The sequence below is a fragment of the Meles meles genome, chromosome 11 (genome assembly GCF_922984935.1).
Source record: "Meles meles chromosome 11, mMelMel3.1 paternal haplotype, whole genome shotgun sequence".
NCBI classification, from domain to species: domain Eukaryota; kingdom Metazoa; phylum Chordata; class Mammalia; order Carnivora; family Mustelidae; genus Meles; species Meles meles.
The window spans coordinates 50,309,805-50,331,012 of record NC_060076.1 but is presented as its reverse complement, the minus strand read 5'-3'; the positions used below and the strand labels follow the sequence as shown (position 1 = coordinate 50,331,012).

The 21,208-nt window shown below is 44.7% G+C and overlaps 1 protein-coding gene across 2 annotated transcripts in view; it reads right to left on the bottom strand.

Annotated features, from left to right (window-relative positions):
• Positions 1-21,208, bottom strand: part of SLC24A2 (solute carrier family 24 member 2) — a 246,533-nt gene that overhangs the window by 56,703 nt on the left and 168,622 nt on the right. Inside the window, exon 5 of one of the 2 annotated variants that reach the window (XM_046023532.1) lies at positions 11,353-11,403. The exons of the other annotated variant lie outside the window; for it this stretch is intronic. Within the exon in view, the coding sequence (XP_045879488.1) occupies positions 11,353-11,403 (51 nt within the window). The remainder of the gene's footprint in view (positions 1-11,352; positions 11,404-21,208) is intronic. 2 annotated transcript variants of the gene reach the window in all.

Here is a 21,208-nt window from a genome sequence, read left to right as displayed (position 1 = left end):
ACCTCACAGATTGATACTTTGACCTTTATTCCAATTTCTTGTCCCTGCAGGGACTTTGTCTACTCACTCATGGTGAATCTTCAGTCCTTCCTTTCCCTTCAGCATACAGTCCTGGTTAAGGCTCTCCCCCGGGGAAACTTTCTCTTGACTTTAGAGTCAAGAGAGTCAAGAGTCTGGCACTGCCCTCTCTCGCCTGTCCTCCACAGCCAAGCCTCTAGAAAGGTCAGTCTATGCTGGTGCTTCGGAACCCTTAGGGCTCCTTTGTTCACTTCTTCACTCAGCATTGCTCCACTGAACCCACCCTGGGCCACTTTTTGCCTCCACATGACTGGGTCTCTCAGTGCATCTGATATTCTTCAGGCCTGTCCTTGAAGTCCAATCTGATTTTCCAGGACTCCTGGGAGTGAGCCTTGAGCTACTATTCCCCAGGCTCCCTTATCCCCTTATTCCCCTTATCCCCCACATTCTTCCAAAGAATCCAGCGGACCACCTGAATATCGGTGATTTCCAAACCAGATCTCTGGCTCTGATCCTCTTATCCAAAGGATTTCTGAACACTTCACTCAGAAAGCCCCTCCAACAGTTAAACTCAGCCTGCCCCCCACTCCCACACATCACCTTCTTCCTGGGAATGTGCCCATCTCCTTGCATTTTCTGTTGATTTCCTCATTCTCAGTGTTTTCCAGCCATCTTAGAGATCACTCTCACGCCCCATGCTCAATGAGTTGCCAACTCCTTCTGAGTCTACCTTTGAACACCTTAGGTCCAACATTTCCTGCCTGGATATTGATTACAATCTCTTGGCTGGTCTCCCAGTTTTTAAGTTATGCTTCTCGTGGCTTGGAAAGCCCCACACTTGTTACTTGCTTGTCTTACTCCTTTTTAAGAATGATTTAAAGCACCTCATCTTTCAGGAAGCCATCCTTGAGTCCCTTTCCTGGACTGGCAAGGCACCTCTCATACCCGTCCTACCATACCTGTCATCACACACCCTCGGAGGCATTTTACTGACCTCTCTCTAGCAAGCTGTGGGCCCCTCAAGGAGAGGATGCCCTTTCTCATCCACTCCCCAGTGCCTACTTCTTAGGTTGGTCCTTTGTGTTTATGAATGTAACAACCTTAGTACAAATGACAAAGGGTGTGTGTGTGTGTGTGTGTGTGTGTGTGTGTGTGGCGCTTACAGTGCTTGCTGTATGAAAATCTATTCATAGTTTATGTTCCTTCTGGGGGCAGAGAAACAAAGAAGGACCAGAAGAACAGTGTACAAAACTCACCCGGCATTCTAGGTTAATGGGGTGATTAAGCCTCTAAAGTCTAGTAGTGTTTACAGTTAATATTTCTCTCTTTTGAAGCTCTTTAAAAAATATATATATAATCTAACTAAGTTCAGGCAAAATTGGAATTTTACAAACCAAAAAGCTTGCAGCGGGGATCACTGGCAGAATACAGTGTTTTGGGAAAAGAGCCAATTTGCTGACCTTAGCCGAGGTTGACTCTGCTGGAAAGCTAATGTTCTTTATCATTTTAGGTCACCCGCTTTATTGTTTTAGGAACTTAATTTTCTGTAAATTTCTCTCTCAGAGACAGAGATACAAATGGCTCACACACACAAAATTCTCAGAGGGTTTCTCTGATCTCAGCTTTGGAGTTCTGAGCCAGGTAGGGGTTGCCGGGTGGAAGGTTTGAATGTCTTCCTCTTGTTCCTATCCTTAGCACCCTGCAGATAGCTAAGAGATAAATGACTAAAAAATAACTTTACTAGGGCAGGCCTCAGATCTCAAAACTCGCCAGCATCCAGCCCCGCTGCCACCTGAGGCGTGCAAAAGATCTCTTCGAGAGTCACTTTTCAAAGCCGCTATCTTGGGTGCGTCTCTGCAAGTGGGTTGTGACATGAATGGATGATTTGGGCAAGGTTTTGATTTGCTCACAGCACCTGACAAAGAGGCGGGTGCAATAAATGCGTATTGAATGGTTACTCTGACTTGTATATAAAAAAACCGAACTTCAACAGTTCTTTCTCACAAGGAGCCTAGATATTACCCATTTATTTATTTTGACTTTAGGTTTGGCTGACATTCATTCAGGAGCTGCCCCTAGATCATGTACGTTTATCATCTCCCGTCACCTGGATTTCATGTGTCTGGGAATTGTCAATTACTTTGACTTCCTACTTCCTAGTTTCTTTTTCTTTTTTTTCTACTTCCTAGTTTCTTGACTCCTCGATGTTACATTGTAAACCGGTGCCTGTAATTTCATCTGGAAGCATGGGTTTGCAACAGAAATGCCGACACGTGCTGAGCGTTCTTAACTAACTGCTCCTGAGGGCTTAGCAGTCCATGACTAAGATGAGACGATTCAGTTCAGTTCAGATTTAATCAAAAGAGAAACTCACCATGCTTAATTGAACATGCCAGCCTCTTTGTATTACTGATTCCCACTTTTTTTTTTTTTTAAGAGAAAGCTTCATGGGGGTGGGAAATTATATCATTAACTTATAATAATAGTATTCAAGTTTGACTAACGAAGGAAACTTAACATTTTCAGCTCTAGGGATGTCAGAAATAGACAAAAAGCAGCATCTACAATTTGCCTTCTGCTGCAACTTAACACCTTCTACATATGCAATGTGGCAAAATCTGCCTTTACTTGCCAGGTCCAATCTTTCTGCTTTTACTGCTCAACAGTTTAGATCATGAAAATAAGATGCAATGAAGTTTGAAAAACCGGATGTATTCTAATTAGACTTCCTTGGTCCTGGTTTTCAGGAAGACCGTGGATTTACCCACACAGCTGGTTTGGTCTTTCTGACAGATCTGATAACGGTTACTAGCTGTTTAATCTGATTACACACATTCACTAGGCTGCTGTCTTCCTAAGATCCAGCCCCAGGGAGATACTTGCAAGAATACATCTCTAAAAAAGTAATGTGGTTAATAACTGGTGAGTCAGTACATTTTTGGGAGGGAGGGGTAAGGCTCAGCCTTACAGAGAGCATCTGGCCAAGTGCCTCAAAAAATCCTCTGATTATGAAAAGTTGGACTGAATGACTTAAACCATAAACCTGGAATGAATGAAACATAACATGGTATTGGAAATGGTGTCTGTGCACAACGGGGGCTCCCCACTTTGGTAACTGGAAGGCAGAAGTTAACTTGCAGTGTACTTCTCAGACATCCTCAGGGCTGTCACCAGCCTTGTGGTAAGAAGGGCGCATGCTGCGGTGGAAATTGGATATTCTGTGTGGGAGGAATAGCCTCGTCATGTAATTTGCAGAGGAAAGACTTCCACCGTACCCGTACCCTGGCTTTAGCTCACCTTGGGTAAAAAAAATTCGGGTTTCTACAACAAGTGAAGTAGAAGGTAGTTATAATACAAATGCTGATCTGCTTTGTACGGAAGTCAGCTATGAATCAGTGTTCAAAGGACTTAGTTAAATTCAGCGGAGGGTCTCTCGTTCCCTGTTGGTGCGAGTGCAGACTGGTGCAATCGCTCTGGAGGGCAACTGGGCAACATCTTTCACGATTTAAAATGTGTTCATGCTTTCATCTGGTATTTCTATTTCTAGGGACTTATTTTATATGTATACATTCCCTGCTCAGTAGAGTTTGCTCTTTGGGCAAAGAAGATGCTCATGTCATGTTCTAATAACTGGATAAATCCACGAAAAGTGGAAATACTGTGAATGTCCATTAACAGGGGACTGATGGAATGAACCTACCATGGAAGAGCCAAGCAGTGGAATACTACACAGCTACTAAAAGGAATGAGGTCAGTGCTGATACGGAAAGGTCTCCACTATATGCCGATAACCAAAAGCCAGGTAGAGAGAGCAGCATATAGAAGAAAAGAGCCTATGTTAGAAAACCAGTAAGAGTGGTTAACTCTACGGGATGAATGGAATCTGGAGCAAAAGGAAAACTCCCTTTTATTGCCTTTCCTCATGCAGTATTTGCTTTTTATCTCTGTGTGCATGTAATGTTTTATCATAAAAGGAATAATTAACATTGCAGTTATACTCTCTACTGTGCTAAAGGTTCGTATCCGCAACTAAAAGGGAAGATAACTGTTGTTCTTTTAAAGGCTTATTTCACAGGAACAATGTAATGTCCTATTTGCTATAAATGTAGCCACATTAATCAACACTTTATCTCTGAGCTGGATCAAAGGATACACAAGCCTTCTATTTCAGAAGCTGTGTCCCAGGAGCCTACCTACCCACTGTCCTGGTAGCCGGTTAACCAAAATGGAGGATCAAGTTTTCAAAAGATTTAATCTTAAAAGTAGACTCGAAACCAATGTCTGCTATCACATTTGGTAAAAGGCACCAGGACAGAATCTCGGACATGGGACTGGAAGGGCATCAGGGTGTCCATTATCTGAACACTCTTCTGACGGAGGTTTCCTCGGCTTCTCCAGCAGAGGGCGCCTCACTGCCTTTTGCGGCAGCTCACTGCATCTTTGGCCCAGTCCGTAGGAAAGGTCTTCCCGTGCTGGGCGGAGCCCTCTCTCTGAATTAAGGAGGGCTCCTTCCTTAACCTTCCTCATCCCCAGCTGGACTTAAGGGGTCCCCCAGAGCGCCCTTCTCCTGGAAACATAGACACTACTTTATCACTGCAAACTGTCCGTGGGGCCAACCCCAACTTAGAACTTCTGGCACATTGGTAAGTTGCTCCCATTCCATCCCACAACCCTGTTTAATCCAGCGGAGCCTCTGGGGCATCTAACCATGTCCAAAACCCCCTCATCTCTGTGTGAAAATGCCTGACCTGACTCAGTCTCCCACCTCTGCCGCCAGTAAGCCTGTCTCCCCGTCCTTCACCTCTGCTCAGAATACTCTCTTTGTCTTTCTCTTTCAACTGAAATTTGGCTGTTTCCTGAAGGTCTCTCATGGCCCTTGAAAGGGGCAGCTGCTTGTCTCTCCAAATGCCCCACATTCCACCCTCCTTCCTCACTACTTCTAGATCAATTTCTCCTCCCTCCTTCGAAGCATAAGCCACCACTACCACCTCCATTGCAGCTCACTTCCTCATCCCCCCATCTCTCATTCCTGAAGAGATCAGAATGCAATTCACTATTGACTTACACAATGGCTCCTGTCACCAGCCTTGGTGACTTTACGGGTAAGCCCTGCAATGCTTGGCTCTCACTACCCTAACCTGGTCACCTCCAGCTTCTCTTCCCTCCAGCTCACCTGATTCCTCTGATCCTACTGCTTGACCCTAAACTTCCCCATTGGCAACAACCACCCCACTTCCAAACTCCCAATCTGAAGCATCTCATTTTGTGTTCCCTACTCTCACCTTTGTGCTACAACAATTCTCTGACTTCATTGGTCAATTCACTGAGGCTATCACCTTTTCATTGCCTTCTTGAATTCCTTGGATTCTGGGATGCAATTCTCTCCTGGGTCTCTGCCCACCCCAGTCTTCTTTGCTGGTGTCCCCCTTCTTCCCAGATTCTAAACTTTGGAGTCCCTGGGGTTAACCTTGACCTCCTCTTCTCTTTTGATTAATTAGGTATTCTTACCAGTTCTACGGCTGTAAAGAACACCTATAGTATGATTCTCAAATCTGCATCCACAGCTTTGACCTTTCTACCAAGATCCAGACTCTATTTCCACTACTTCCCTCCACATCTCCATTTGGATGTCTCATAGGCATCTCAGACTTTATATGAGTTCTCAACAACGCTCCTAGAGCTTGCTCTGTTCTCCATCCTGCCCATCAACGTACAATTATACAAAAATGATATTTTTCTTTTGTGGAAAGAATGCATGTTGCCTATCTGATATCAATTCCCTTTCCTTTTTCTAATGATAGAATACCTAAATTATTTGGCCCAGAAAATCACCTGGTTTAATAAAATATTTCCAGGCTTCCTTGAAACCAGGTGTAGGCATGTAACCGAGTTGTGGGCAGTTTTACTGGGAGGGTCTAAAGGGGACCCTCCTTAAAAAGAAGACAAAACAGCTGGGGAAAATCATGTTGGCTCTCCTCCTTCCTGGAATCTAGGTGTAATGGCTGGAGCCCTAGCAACAGCCATCTTGGACCATGAGGTGCCCTGAGGTTGAAAGTCATATGTTAGGATTATGGAGCAGAAGATGGAAGAAGCCTGAGGCTTGGATTATTGTAGAGCTTCCCTATCTGCCAGACACAGCCTGCCTCTGGACCTCTTATACTTGAGAGAGGAATTAACATCTGTCTGACCAAAGCCACTGTTAATTTGGATTTTCTACTATATATAGCTGAACCTATCCTGTCTGATATACGAGTGTATATAACACAGTCTTATCCATTTAGGCAAGGATTAAAATATAATGTGAAGGCCAGAGATAACACCAAAGACCTGTGGTAGGACTACGTTTTCAGAGGCTACATCTTGGGCAGTGGAAAACACTGTTAAATGGCATTCCAAAATTCAATTTCTCCTTGAAAACGAACTGAACTATCTCACTGCAATTAAGAACATCAAATGACTGGCTAGACTATGTGACCTTAAGGTGCTTTTGTTTCTTTGAGATAATGGGGGCTTTCCAAACTCAGCCGCATGCCTAATTTAGGACCCCATGATTCAGGTGAGACATTAGTTTCTCAGCTTGGTAAAGGGCCTCTTGGTTGCCATGAGCAGTACCCTTAATTTCATTAAGGAAAAGGTCACTGTAATTTTTGCCCTTGACATTGCAACAACTTTTAATATCCTTTTTCTTATGCAAATGAACAAAGACTTTTTAAATGATAGAGAAAGTATTTTTCATGGAAATGGCTATTTGTAAGTGGCAATGAGTTTAGGACAGTGTACTACAGGTAGATTTCCCCATACACTGCTTCTTTGTAAAAAATTAGTCAGGACTTCTGTCTACCTACCCACCCATACGTCTCTATGAATGTTTATTTCCAAAGAGTAAAAATTCGTAGTTCTACACAATGTGATTGGTGGAAAGGTCTCTTCTGCTTTCAGTTCATCTGTTCTATCACATAAGTTTGTTTTCTTTTGAACAAGCTTTCTACATGTTCATTTAGAGTAATTTTAGTAAGGAAGTCAAGTTCCATTTATTGAGGCTTTTCCAGAATGAGAATGGTGTGTAATTTGGGTATTTGCAGATGAGAAATAAACTATGGGTTATTAGCCTTAAGTAAAAGTAAAAAATCACCCTTCCAAGAATATGCAGTCTTATTGCACGAGGAGATAAGAGGATGGCCACCCATGCAGAGGGATCTGAGGTCATCAAAAGACCACTTCTCCCTGGAAATATCTTGTTATAGAAGGAAATACAGTCCTTGGGAGGAGTAAGGCTTACTAATCTAGCAAGCCTAGCAATCTGTCATACAGAGAGGGCGCTCCATCACTGTTAAGTGAACACATTAGTATCTGGTGGCTGGGAAGACTGTTGTCATCTTGGGATGCAGGAATGAGGCAATGGAGACATCATTTCTCTGAAAAGCCCGCCTTCATTTCTCAGGGCTGAACATGATGCCTTTGGCTGAGCTCCCCCTACACCTTGGTCTGTCTATCACACCACTCATCTCTTGGCCTGTAATCTCCCACTATAGCGTGAATTCTTTAGGAGAAGGGTTGTCTTTAATTAGCCCTGCACCCAGTCTAGTGCCTGGTACATACTAAGAATCGTTGAGTAGAAGCATTAGTGATTGAATGAAGGAGTGAATAAGATTCTGATTAGCTTGGGGTGGAGAAGGGGTTGGGTCTGGCCTAGGGGAGCTGTTCCAGTTTAGATCCTAAGGCACCTGAAGATGAGGGAGCGAGGGAGAGCAGGAAAGTGTTCTGAGATCAAGGACCTATTTTGTAAAATGGTCATGTTACAAACATGTCATGTTTGTAAAATTATCCAGTGTCTGAGAATGAATATATTGTTTTATTAAAATAATTTTTTTAATGGTGCAGTGTTCAAGGAGAGGCATGTTTTAATCAGCAACTCCTTGTCGCTCACTCTATGATGCCCTCATTCTAAGTCTGTGGTTTAAACCTTTCCTATGACTGGTCTCTATCAAGCATTTCTTCCCACTCCCTATACTGACACCAACTTGAACTGTCTAGCTTCTCACAGCCACCTAGTACAGCAAACCACACTAGGGCCAAGAGGTTAGAGCCTGGGCCTGCCACAGTCCTGAGTTCAGGTCCCAAGTCACCACTTCCCACCTCTAGTCCCACAGCTAAATACTTCGCTTTTCTGAGTCTTAGTTTCCTCATCTAATATAATACATCTTTGGGCTTTGGCTTCCTTATCTTCAATAAAATCCACCCTGTGTGGTCATTGTAAGGATGAAATGACATACAATTTATAAAGCCCACAGCACTGCCCCTGGCAGGTGGGAGGCACCCAATGAAGGTTGGTGTTCGCCCATTCTTTCATCCCTTTTTCAGCCTTGAGGTCAGAACTTCCACTCCTCCTTCCCCAGTACACCCAATATCGACTGGTCCTTGGGGCCCAGTTCACTTTCTCTACTAGTCTTCCCCTCTGGTTGAAGGCAATCCTTCCTCTTTCTGTGTAACCTCTGACCTTCTTCCAGATACCTATGGGACTCACCTCTTCCTCCCTGGTGACTCAGTGGTTCCTGTGTTTTATTTCTCTCCCTGTCTGTAAGTTCTGTGGGGGCAAATTGCTCAGCTTTTAATCTCATATTTCCCTAGACCACCTGGCAAAATAACTTGCAGATAGCAGGTGATTAAAATCATGAGCTGAATATGTGCAGGACAATTCTATTTAGGAAATCCTCACTCAATTCCTCTTAAGAGAGGGTGGCCTAGGGAATCCATCTTTCCATTTGCTCTACTTGAGGGGCAAACAAAACAAAACAAAACAAAACACACCTTCATTTAAATTAGCTGACTTCACATCCCATCCAGAGAATTTTCTGGAAAGGGCGAAAAAGGATGACTAGTTGTCTGGGCAGTTACAATAAAGCCCTGCTCGAGAGCTAGTGGCATCTCGAAAACAGTGGAAAGAGATGCTTAACGCAGAGCAGGGATTTCCTGAAGGCCAGCTAGCCCACGGTTATGGCCCTGAACATCTTTATCCGTAGGACACTTCTTTCAGTTGTCCGACAGAAGAGGCTCCAATCATGATTTTCAGTGGGAGGGGAGGGTCCCTCGAGGGTTTGAAGAAGTCACGTGTGGCTGTGGCCTGGCTTTGAGCCTTTTAGGCAGAATCCCAGAGTTAGGAATAAGCCGGGCCTGGCCTGTCATGGAGGCGGCTGCTGGAGGGTGGGATCTGATGCGGCTCGAGGAAGACTTCCAGTTCCAGCGTATCTTTTCTGCGAGTAACCATGATTTAAAATTTAAAAACGCTGCCTTCGCTATGACTCACTATTATTGCACGACGGGTGAGTGTTCAGCTAGGAACGGAACACAAAGGGATAGACAAGAAGGGAGAGGAGAGGGAAGTGTAAGAAATGTGACAAGGGGTCCACGGGGGACTCCTAAACAGAATTTCCTGGCCTTGCTAAGGGGCAGCCATGATCTTCCTTCCAGACGTGATTTTGATTTTGTGTTCCTGCCTAGAACGCCCAGTTGTTACCACGTAGACTCACCGGATTGCAAGTAACATTTGTGCGTCTTCGTGTGATCTTGAACTCTCTGGCTTAGAGGGGCTGAGAAAGAGAGTGGCAACCTTCGCTCAGATGGATGTGGATGGAGGCAGGAAAGGAGCAGAGTCGGGGGGAAATGGGGTGTTGAAGCCAACAGGGAGGCAGAAGCCCCCTTGACAATGGGAAGGTAACGGTGGGAGGCAGAGGACAGGAGGGAGTCAAAAAAGAAAGTGGAGTCATGACAGGTTGGGAGGAAGCTAACAGACCCACCTTCCCCTGACCCCGAGCCACAAAACAGAGGCTGGGGACTAGCCGGGTGCCCAGAGATGCCTTCAAACTCTAGAGTCAGCGGGTCCCAAAGCTTTAGCTTCTCAAACCAAGCATCCATAACACTCGGAGGGGGTCTGAAGACACAGAATAAAAACTGAGAGCTGGGATAAGAACCTGCCTTTAAGTTCTGAATTGCTCTTTCTAGCCTCGTGGTGGTAGGACGCTCGCTCATTCTCACGGTAGCTTTCCGTCCCTGGGGCTCTCAGTTCCCCAGGTTCTTGGGAGGGTCCTGGGCCATAAGAGGGTCCAGTCTGAGATCCCCATCATGGCCTGCTGCTTTAGAAACCATCACAGTGGTTAACGGAGAGTATATCCTAGTTGTTGTGCTGGAGCTAGAGTCGTGGGGGGAGGTGGAGAAGGAAGGGGCTTTCTGTTACCAAGGCTTGTCAGATGTTCACTTCTTGGAAGCAAAGCAACTAGGAGATCTTTGGCAAGCTAAGGCAACTTAGAAATACTAGAAGCTGAAAACAGGATATGCAACGCCTTTGGGAGTTTCTCTCATGTTGAAAGACAAAATTAGCTGATCCTCCTTCTAGGCTACCTTTGGATTACTTGTCAGAATCTAGTGTAAAAATCACATGGAAACCCCAAATGTTTTTATAATTTCCAAATATTGTTTCTTATTCACAAGGTGGAGGTACGTGTGGGGTGAAATGGGGGGCTGGGGCGATTGGAGAACTGCCTTCACAAGAAAGTAGAATTTTAAAATCGCTGTTCCATGGTGAACTTGTTTCAAGAAAAGTGATTTTCACTGGGTCAAGACGGTGCTGTGGGATAGTGCCTGGAGTTCATTAGTAAATTCATTTTAAAATAAATCTCTGCCAGGCTTCATTTACGACTCAGGGGGAAATGGTTGAAATGGTATGCTCGATCTCACAGAGTGTGAACTCCCAGTAAATTCAGGTCCATGGGCCAGAACCGGGGCCCTGGCTTCTCAGAGTAATGCTCTTGGACAAGGGCACAGGGACTGTGGGGGCTGAAGACAGGATCCCACAGTCCTCTGCATCAGAAACAGGTCTCCAGCTGGTTTTGGGTGGAGGAGTTTCTTTGGTTCACTTACTCCTTTGGATAGATGGGAATACCCAACCCCTCGGAAATTCAGGGCTTATTCAAAGAAGAGTGTTGACGGCTGTGTTTCTGTGTGGTGCTGTGAGCATGTGTAGGAAATAATGCTGACCCAGTGGGTGTGTGCTTGTGCTCACGTTGCTGACACCATTTCTCTGAGCGTGTTACACAATTGAGATGGTTCGGATCATCTGAATGGAGTAACATGATTACCCATGGTATTGCACGTCTCCAATCCCAAATAAACACGATGGCAAAAACTAGACGAAAATGTGGAAAGAATAAGAAATCACACAATGTCACTGAAGTCATGCAAAGAGGAAAAGAAGATGAAAAAACAAAATGGGCAAGCACCAGACACCATAAATGAAAAAAAAAAAAAAGCCAATGCATACAATTCTAAAATCATTCTTACCTTCTTCAGTCATTGTGTCATAATATTTTAGTTTTCCATATGATCCAAGTTCTACAACATCACAGTAAAAGACACAAAGATAAGGAACGAGCTGTAATGCAAGAACTTTGTTTTTACACATTCTTAATTAATCAGATTCAGAGTTATACTGTCAAATTCCGCAATCGTAACTATATAGAGATGTGCAAACATGGGCCCATGTGGCAGACAGCTTTCACGGCCCATTTTCAGAAATCCCTTAAAATATATTATTCTCCCGGGGGTAGGATGTGCCCTGCATGACAGAAAAGGACACGGTTATTTTAACATCTGATGAAACAGAGCACTTGGCAAGAGAACTTCACACCGGATTGAGGCTGGCCCTGTCATTTGTAGAGAGGTGATGCTTTAAGTGAAAGGGTCGAACAAGGACAATGTCCGGGCCCCCTGGGGCTTGCAGCTTGGCATCCCTGGCCAGGCAGCTGGCGGGCCCCAAACTTCATTCCTCGGGTCCTCTCCAACAGAACCACTTCCTAGAGATTAAGGAGGTTGCTTGGGAAAACCCAAAATGCAAAACTGGGTTCTAAACTTCCCTTTCACTTCTAGCTCCTATTTTAGATGGAAAACAGTGAATACCATGAGTACAGCCTGCTGAGAAGAGTTGCAAAATGTGCAGAGTGCTCTGGAAGGAAGAGGGAAGCCACCTGGCTCAGGGCAGGTGACAGAGCGTCGCTCCCAGACTGAGGTGTTGCCTGCTGCTCCGTGGATGGCGGGGTGGGGGCGGGGCGGGAGGCTACCAGCAGAGCCTCCAAGTGCAAGGATCGCCAAAGGGCTCCGTGGTCACGGATCCCCGCGGGCAGAGAGCACACTTGGGCTGAGTTAGCTGGGGTTGGGGAGGAGAAGGGGCCCGGATGCACCATTCTGTTTTCTTATTTCCGTTCTAAAATAGAAAGTTTTATTCCTGTTCATCTGAAAATTCCAGATTGTTTCAAGCGACACAGTGAGGGGGTTAAAAATATTTTTCCTGGTCATAACAACGCTCTCCCTATAAACCTCAAGAAACTAATTAGACTCGAGAGATACCCCTGTGATTGTGTAGAATACCTTCCTGGCTCATTAACTCGGGAAGCCAGTGAAAATCCACATAGGAACCAACTAATAATTGATGGGTTTTGGGTGCAAGATGAGGGATCTAGTTTTAAGGACAATAATAAATATTCTTCTCTTTTATATTTATAGTATACGTTCTAAATATGTTATGTATATAATGTGTGTGCATACATTATATATATATTTTTTCCCTTTCGCCTAAAATTTTGCTCAAGCTATTTTAACACTCCAATGCAAAATTACGCCTCGAGGAGAAAAATCACCTCATCCTTATCTTTCTGCAAAAACCTGCCCACTCTGGTTTTGTTAGATACATGACAAAAGGTGCAAGTACTTCAATAAGAAATTGAATTTTATGTAAATAACAGAAAAGTCTTTTTAACGACTTCTGGGGATTGCCTTCAGTGGAATATAATTTTTTTCTGGGTATTTTAAGAACTGTAGTCTATTATACGTAAGACATTGCACAAGCTTGGAATTCTTAAATGATCTAAATACCTTCATAAATATTAAACACATGTTCATGGTGGCTTTACACATAATGTATGTACGCGCACGTGTGTGTGTGCGTATGTGAAATCTTATAGTAAGTTCACGAGTTTTATCAGGCAACTAATTTTTTTGTAGACTGTGCTCTTCCCCTACTCAGCCTAAGCAGCTGGTATTCTCAACTATTTGCTTGGAAAAGAGAATGTGGGTGGCTCTGGGTTTGCAGAGTAGGGTGTAAACCAAATTCTGTGCAGGAAAGAGAGACCACAGCAATCCTTTTGGATCTGTCTTTTTAGACCCAACTTCTCCATTGACACATACCTGTTTTCATGGATCAATTACAAACTGTCAAACATCTGCTTATTTTTTAACCCCCATCTCTTGGGGAATCAGGTATAAAGAAATACAAATATATTCTTTAATTGTTTTAATTTTATGCAGTCGAAATTGGAACCGTCCACGTCTGACAAGGGTCACTCATACTGGTGGCTGCTGTGGCAACATCCAGACTGTTTCTTAGCTGCTTCCTTGGGTGAATGGGACAGAGGGATAAGAACTGAATGGAACATACCAAAAGTGAGGCTGAAGGGGCGCAAGAGAGAGATTAAGAGTAGTGAAAAGCCAAGTAACAACAGGTGATGTAGCAGCTGGAAGTACAGGGAGGAAGGAGGGCAAGGGAAGGTTATGTGCACAGGTGAAGGGAACCACATTCGTTGCTCACTGAAGCAAAGACAGAGAAGAGTGGGAAGGGAACCAGCCTGCTAGAATTGTCTTTTTTTTTCTTTTTAAAGATTTTTTTTTTAAAGATTTTATTTATTCAGTTGACAGACAGAGATCACAAGTAGGCAGAGAGGCAGACAGAGAGAGAGAGAGAGAGAGAGGAGGAAGTAGCCCCCCTGCTGAGCAGAGAGCCCAATGCGGGGCTCGATCCCAGGACCCTGAGATCATGACCCGAGCCGAAGGCAGAGGCTTTAACCCACTAAGCTACTCAGATGCCCCGCTAGAATCGTCTTTAATGCACACCGCGACAGGATGGTGAGATGCTGGGCGCAGGGTTCCCATGCTCTCAGGTGGTCAGGGCAGCATCCTAGGGTCAGTGGGGTGCATCTCCAAGAGCTGGTGGCTCCCATTTCTGAACCAGGGCCTCAAGGGGTGCAGGAAGAGGGGTATGACAGGTGACGAGGATGAACACACCACGAACACACCATGCACACGTCCACCAGAGCACATCACGCACCTGGCTGGTGTCCCACAGACCATGGATGCCTCATGGAGGGTGGTCTCAGCCACCGTGGCCTGAGAGGGCCTGAGAGGCATGCATGAAAACTCACCTGCAGGGGGAAATGGCCTTCCGTCAGTGCACTCCCCACAGAGACTAACCAAGGTACAATGACATCATTGGATTGTGATTCCAGTGGGGCCTCATCTAAGCTGAGTTTCCTTGGGATGGGAGGAAGTGAAGGAGTTCAAGAGAGCGCTACTTCGTCCCAAATAGCAACACCCATTATATCAACTGAGCAAGAGAAAGCTAGGACCAGGAGAGGGATGGTTCACCAGTGACTATCACCCTGGGTACCACCTGGTGTCTCTTCACTATAATATTTCTCTAAGAAAGCCACCCAGCCTCAGAAAAAATTCCAGAACCCAGGGATTGGTGTTGGAGTTGAGCCTGCAGGGCGATCGTGAATGTTGCCTGTCATGGTGACCACACCTGCGTCCATGCTATTCGGACAGTTGAGGCCACGGGCATCCACACTCCCAGATCTCTAGGATGGATAGAGTCTTTGTCAATTCCTCTGTCCACTTCTTTCCAGATCTTATAACACAAGACCTGCTTTAAGGTGCCTCCTGATTCCTGTCCATACTTCATGATTGTCAAGTCAAGGGAAGGGTCTTATCTTCAGTCAAGGGATCAATGGATAAGAGCTAGTGTTTTGGGCTCCTGATCTCCTTTCTTCAGAATAGCATGGATACAGATTTCTCCTTCCAACACTGACTTTCTCACTCCACTTTTGAGGCCTCTGGTATTCTCAACCCTCTTTCCAGCAAATCTCCCTAGACAGGAGCAGGAAAAAAGGGACTTCTCCCTCTTTGGGCCTCAAAATTCTGATACATAAAACAGAAAGTCAGTGGCAGCATCTATGCTGAGTTCATTGTATGAGAACAAAAACCAGAGAGAGAGAAATCAGTGAGAACGAGTATTTATTACTTAAGCATTAGCTGATAGGAAAACAAATGATTACTTGTTTATTTCTTAAGTCAAAGAGCTTCTTCGTTATTGGTATTGGTTTGAACTCAATGGGAAAGACATAAAAATTAAGGCCTGTCAAGAAGTTGTGTGCAGATAGTAGATTATATCAGTTCATGGAAGGATGATTTTTCTGTAGCAAATGGAAGTTAAGATCATGGGCTTTGAAACCAGGGTGTAGGCTTGAATCCATGGTCTGCCACTTATTAGCTGTGTGACTTTGAGCAAATTCCTTGACTTCTCTAAGTCTTGGTGCCCTTAGCTGCAAGGGGCATAACCATACCAATCCCATAAAGCTGTGGTAAAGAGTAGATGAATAATAATACCTACTAAGCCATAAGTAAGGGCAGCTTCACTACTGTAAGCACCACGGAGAAGCTTGAAGGAGAACCCATGGGACACAGAGCAGAGCAGTTAGAGAATTAGGTATTTTACACAAGTCTGTTAAAGCAAATTCAACTCTACTTAAAGAGGTTTTATTTTTATTTTTATTTTTATTTTTTTTAAAGATTTTATTTATTTATTTGACAGAGAGAGAGATCACAAGTAGGCAGAGAGGCAGGCAGAGAGAGTGAGAGGGAAGCAGGCTCCCTGCTGAGCAGAGAGCCCAATGCGGGACTCGATCCCAGGACCCTGAGATCATGACCTGAGCCGAAGGCAGCGGCTTAAACCACTGAGCCACCCAGGCACCCCTTAAAGAGGTTTTAAATAGATATTTGTTGCTCAACAATAAAGGCTACTGTGCCATGTCGGGGCCAGCATGGAAAAGAAATGTCTTCATCAGTCCTCTCCTACTCTCAGATCTATGGGCAATGTCACAACGTGGACCACAACCATTGGGATAGCATGTGACCCTTCATCCATCTAAAAAACACCAGTGTTCTACTCGGGACCTAGGCATGGCACATTCTCTTCCAATTTTGCACACAAGCCTATCTCTCCAACTAGGTTGTCCACATATTGGAGACAGAGACCCTCTTCCTCTTGGATCTCTTCCAGCAGAACCCAGAACAGTGCTTTCTTCTTACCACATTCTCCTCACAGCTCCCAAGTGATAGTGCAGTTTAGGATGCTGTGGTTTGTTAAACTTCCCTAGAAGCTGAAGTCAGGAAGGCATGCACCGATGCCTGAAACTTCTTGACTGTAGGAACCATGATGTCATTATCAAGGTTAAGAATGCTTCTGAGTGAGTTGGATAAGATGGCTGATTCAAACTAGTGGCTCTACTACTTATGAGCTGAGTGGTCGACTCTGAGCCTCAATCTCTTCTTCAGTTAAAACAGGGACAAGAACAGGGCCACCTGTGTGGCCCAGTCAATTGAGTGTCTGACTCTTGATTTTGGCTCAGATCATGATCTCAGGGTCCTGGGAGGGGGCCCCACGTCAGGTTCCACACTCAGTGGGGAGTCTGCTTGAGGATCCTTTCTCCCTTTCCTTCTGCCCCCTCCCCCTCTCCCCCACCTGCTCATGTTCTGTCTTCTCACTCTAAAGTAAATAAATCTTTAAAAAGATAAAATGGGGACAAGAACAATAAATACCTATTTTCAGGAGGGTTATTGGAGGATCAGATGAGGACGAGCATATAAAGCACTTTGCAGGGACAGCGCAGACATCCTTAGTTACTGGTACCCCTCTTCACTGTCTGCCAAAGGTTCAACATGAACATGAACTCAGCCCAGCAGGAGGTTGCTGCATCCTATTCAAACTCTGATTATCTCTGCGGGTGGGCACCAGTATCAATGTCTATACTTGCCACGTGCAGGTCAGTAACACCCCCGCCCCCCCAACCACCCACCGAAACTTCTTCCCTTAAACATAAGGAAAACTGCCTAAAGAAAATCTTTCAGTTTAGTGAAAGGCTGCCCTGGCTAACCTCCAGAACCGTGTGTTGCAGTTTTAGCCAGAGGTGGGTTTTTGTTTTTTTTTTAATTTGTGAATTTATTTTTGTTATTGAAATGTTGTGAATGGGTGGGGGGCTTGCCAGTTAGTATTTGTAATGTCCCATCCCACTCCCCAATATAAATGTAGCATTTATATTTGCAGACCTATAGAATTTTTAAGTTTCTTACAGCATATCTAGCCTCACCTTTTCTCTCTTGTCTCTGCCTCATGTGAAAATCTTGCATCACAATAAGCACGAATTCTGAGTTAAAAGGTATCTTCCAATACAGCCCAGCATGAAGCTTTTGGGTTCATATCACCTCAAAAAGGGCCCACGAGCCATCATAATGAATTACTTCCCATTAAAGGGCTTTCTTTGGTCATTACTCTTTTATATCAAATTCATGCCAATGCAAGTAGCTTTTTTAGCTGAAAAATAATCTTGGAGAGACTGAGGTTAAACGAGGAAACAACCACGAGTCCTCACTTCCTATTCAAGTCAGAAGGAAAGGAATATTTTAACCTTCAAATTCTCACTCAGAAGAAGCTTTCAAAGTACTGATTCACTGCCAGAGCTTCTGTTACCATTCTGTTGGGGGCGGGGAGGGGATGGTGTTCACGTGTTAAGCCTCCCTAAGAGGCTCCTAATGGAGACACGCTTGCCCAGGGACAGCCGTATCCTACATGTGGCCCTACGTAGATGTGACACGCAAGGGGTTACCAGAGAGACTTTTGCTCAGTGGAGTTCTTTGACACCTGACTCTTCCCTTTCCACGCTAATCTGTACTTCTTTCTCCTCTGCAAGATGAAAACCTCTCACTTACTCAGGCTTTTGGACGCCAGGCAAGAACCGTGCAGATGAAAATAAAGGGCTGAGCTGGGGCGTCATCTGCCATCAGCTATGGAGTTTCAAGGAGGGTTTCCCAACAGACGGCTCAGAAATTCATCACCTGATTTTCATGCCCTCTGAATCTCACCCCTTCCTGACATGCTCTTTCTTTTTAGGCTCCTGGCAAACCTGGACCCACTGGTTCATCACTGCTGATATTTCTGTCGCTCCCACTCTGTCCTTCCTTGTTTATGTCCACCTGCTGACATCATTCTGGGGCCCCGGCTCCCAACAAAACACCGGTGTTACATCCTCAGCCACTTCTGGAGTCAGAGCGGTCCCCAGCATCCGGCCCACTGTCTGGGGGCACGGAAGGCATTCTGACAAAGGACGAATGAACACCGGCCCCAGGTAGGGCAGCGGGCAGAGTGGGCTGGAGACAAGGACAGGGAGACATGTGATTGTGGACACCAGGACAGTGTGCCTGCCCCAAAAGGGGCAGCGGCTATGCACCCCCAGCTCCACGAAGAAATGTGGGTACAGTGTTGACAGACCTGCTGATAATTCAAGGGAAGCCAGATATCTGAACTTTTATGTGAAAACTCTTTTTTTTCCCAGATTTTATTTATTTATTTGACAGAGAGAGCGATCACAAGTAGACAGAGAGGCAGGCAGAGAGAGAAGGGGAAGCAGGCTCCCCGCTGAGCAGAGAGCAAATGCGGGGCTCGATCCCAGGACCCTGAGATCATGACCTGAGCTGAAGGCAGAGGTTTAACCCACTGAGCCACCCAGGCGCCCCTAAACTCTTGCTTTTTTAATGTTGGCAATGAATTCCAAATTAAAAAAACACCACCTGGAGGGGCACCTGGGTGGCTCAGTCTGTTAAGTGCCTGACTCTTGGTATTGGCTCAGGTCATGATCTCGGGGGGTGACATGGAGCTCATGTCAGTCATGCTCAGTAGGGGGTCTGCTTGCGATTCCACCCCCACCCCCGCTCCTGCTCTCTCTATGAAAAAAAAAAAAAAAAAAAAAAAAAAAAGACCAAACAGAATACCACCTGGGTCATATTTGGCTCATCAAACTATAATCTTTGGTTTAAAATCAGGTTGCTTGATCTAACTTTCTTATAACTATTAGTTGGATGAATGAACGAACACATGAGACCAACTTGGCTATTGGGACTGGGAGGGGTCCTTGCTAGGTAATCCTCCAGAAGGTCAAGGGCTCAGGCTCACTACCTTGTCTCTCTTGAAGTGCACAGATTTCCCTGGTGTGGGTACTACTGTCTGCTTAGGAACCAAGTGACCCTTTCACCTCGGGATCCTCTGGGACCACCAAGGTGGAGCCCATGTCAGGCCCATGGAGCTGCCAGGATCCTGTGACCAGTTCCCTCCTCAGGTGTATTCCTGCCCAGCTGGCTTGGCTTTCACACAAGCCAACGGAATGGTCTGGTTTTGCATTGTTTCAAATCTTATTTTGGGAAGGAATGAAGGCTGCCCGTTAGGTGTAACCATTCCCAATGATCTTGCAAGGAACTATCTAGATTGTGAAAAATCCTGTGGAAGGTTCTGAGAGGGAAGTTAGGACTGCAGAGGGAGGGGCCGTATAATTACATGCGAATTGTCATCCGCACTCAGCGAACAATAATGTGTGGTCATCATGTGGATCATCCAGATGGTTCATAATGAAATGCCCAAGTGAGTCCCCAGATACTCTGACTTCTTATAAATTTGTCACCTAATTTGCAGCCTTGCTCCTCTGTGGTGTTGCTTAGCAATATCAATGGTTACTGATTTCTGTCCTGTGAGGAGCTGACTCAGGCCATATTTCACTGTAATTTACATGCTCTGGGTGATCAAGCAAGAAGAAAATGGGTATTGGATGGGCTGTTCTGTTGTTTTCCTTTAGAGGTAGGTTGGGGGCTGGAAAGAGTACAGGACAGAGAAAAGCAGGTTTCTGGGCAGGGAAGGATTTTTTTAAGGAAAAACAGTGAGCAACCTAGACAGAAGAATCCACCCAAAACAGTGCAGCTAAAAAAAAAAGATTTCCTGGGCTTTCAGGGGTATCCTTTTAATTGTGTAATTAAAAATCTCAATAACAACCTTAACATAAGTTTAAATACTGATACTCTGTGAGAATGTTTGTCTCCCCAAGGGATCGAGAAAAGCTATCGATGGTAGAGAATAATAGCTGTATCATTTGTAGTCTGGAGCCCTACAGACCTTGAGTTGACAACTGGGTCTCCCAGGTATTAGTCCTAAGACCTTGGGCACATTACCTAACCTCTCAGATACTCCGTTCCTACCCTTCTGTAAAATGGGAACAATAACAGCTGTCTTGTAGGGGTGTGGTGAGGACTGCAGGTACTTAACACTTAACTGACACGCAGTATTCATTAAACGTATGGTAGTTATTATTATGGCTTTAAGGCATCCACTGGCTTTCCTTCAAATGGATAGCATTCTTCTGATCTTTACAAAATCAGAGTGAACCTGGTATCAAGTCACCTCAGCAGGATGCAGAACATGGAGATCTTGCAGCACGGTGTAAAGTTATAGAGTCAATTGATATGGATTCTAATCCAGACTTTAATTCTTCTTAGATGTGATTTTGTAGTTAGGTACTCCTTTGTTTACTCATCTGTAATGGGGCTAGTTCTAGTACTCCCTACTGTGTGGTTGTAAGGGGCTTCACTAGACACCTGGAACATTGGAAGTGCTCCATCAATGGGAGCCATCGTTCTATGACTGCGCCAAAGTCCAGTGAATGATGAGTATCCAGGCTAACATAGTGAGTCACACTTAAGTGACCTAGCATTGGAACATCCTTTTTGCAAGCTTATATTGGAGGAGAAACAGGTAAAAGGAGAAGAACGACAAAAATAATGACCAGTTACATCATGCCAAAGGAAGTCTGTGAATGTCATATTCTTTTGTATAATCTGACATCAAGTACATGGATACTGTTGGCACTATTCAAAGAATGTCCAACTCAGGGAAAGAGATAATACAGTGATCTTTTAAGTTTCTATTTTCAAAAGGAAAGCTCAAAAGGACCTTCAACTGCTTAGAAAAGTGGGTATTGTCCAGTAGTTAAGAGAGTGAGTTCTGGGATCCAGCGAATCTGGATTTGAACATGACTTCCTCAGTTGCTTCTCTCATGTCCTTAGGCAAATTATTTAACTGCCCTAACTTTCAGGGTCTTTATCTGTAAAATGGTTATAATAGAAGTTCCTATCTCATAGTGTTGATGTGAAAATTAGTGAGTTAATTTATATAAAATGCTTAACACTGTCTAGCACATAGTAAGTATTCAATAAA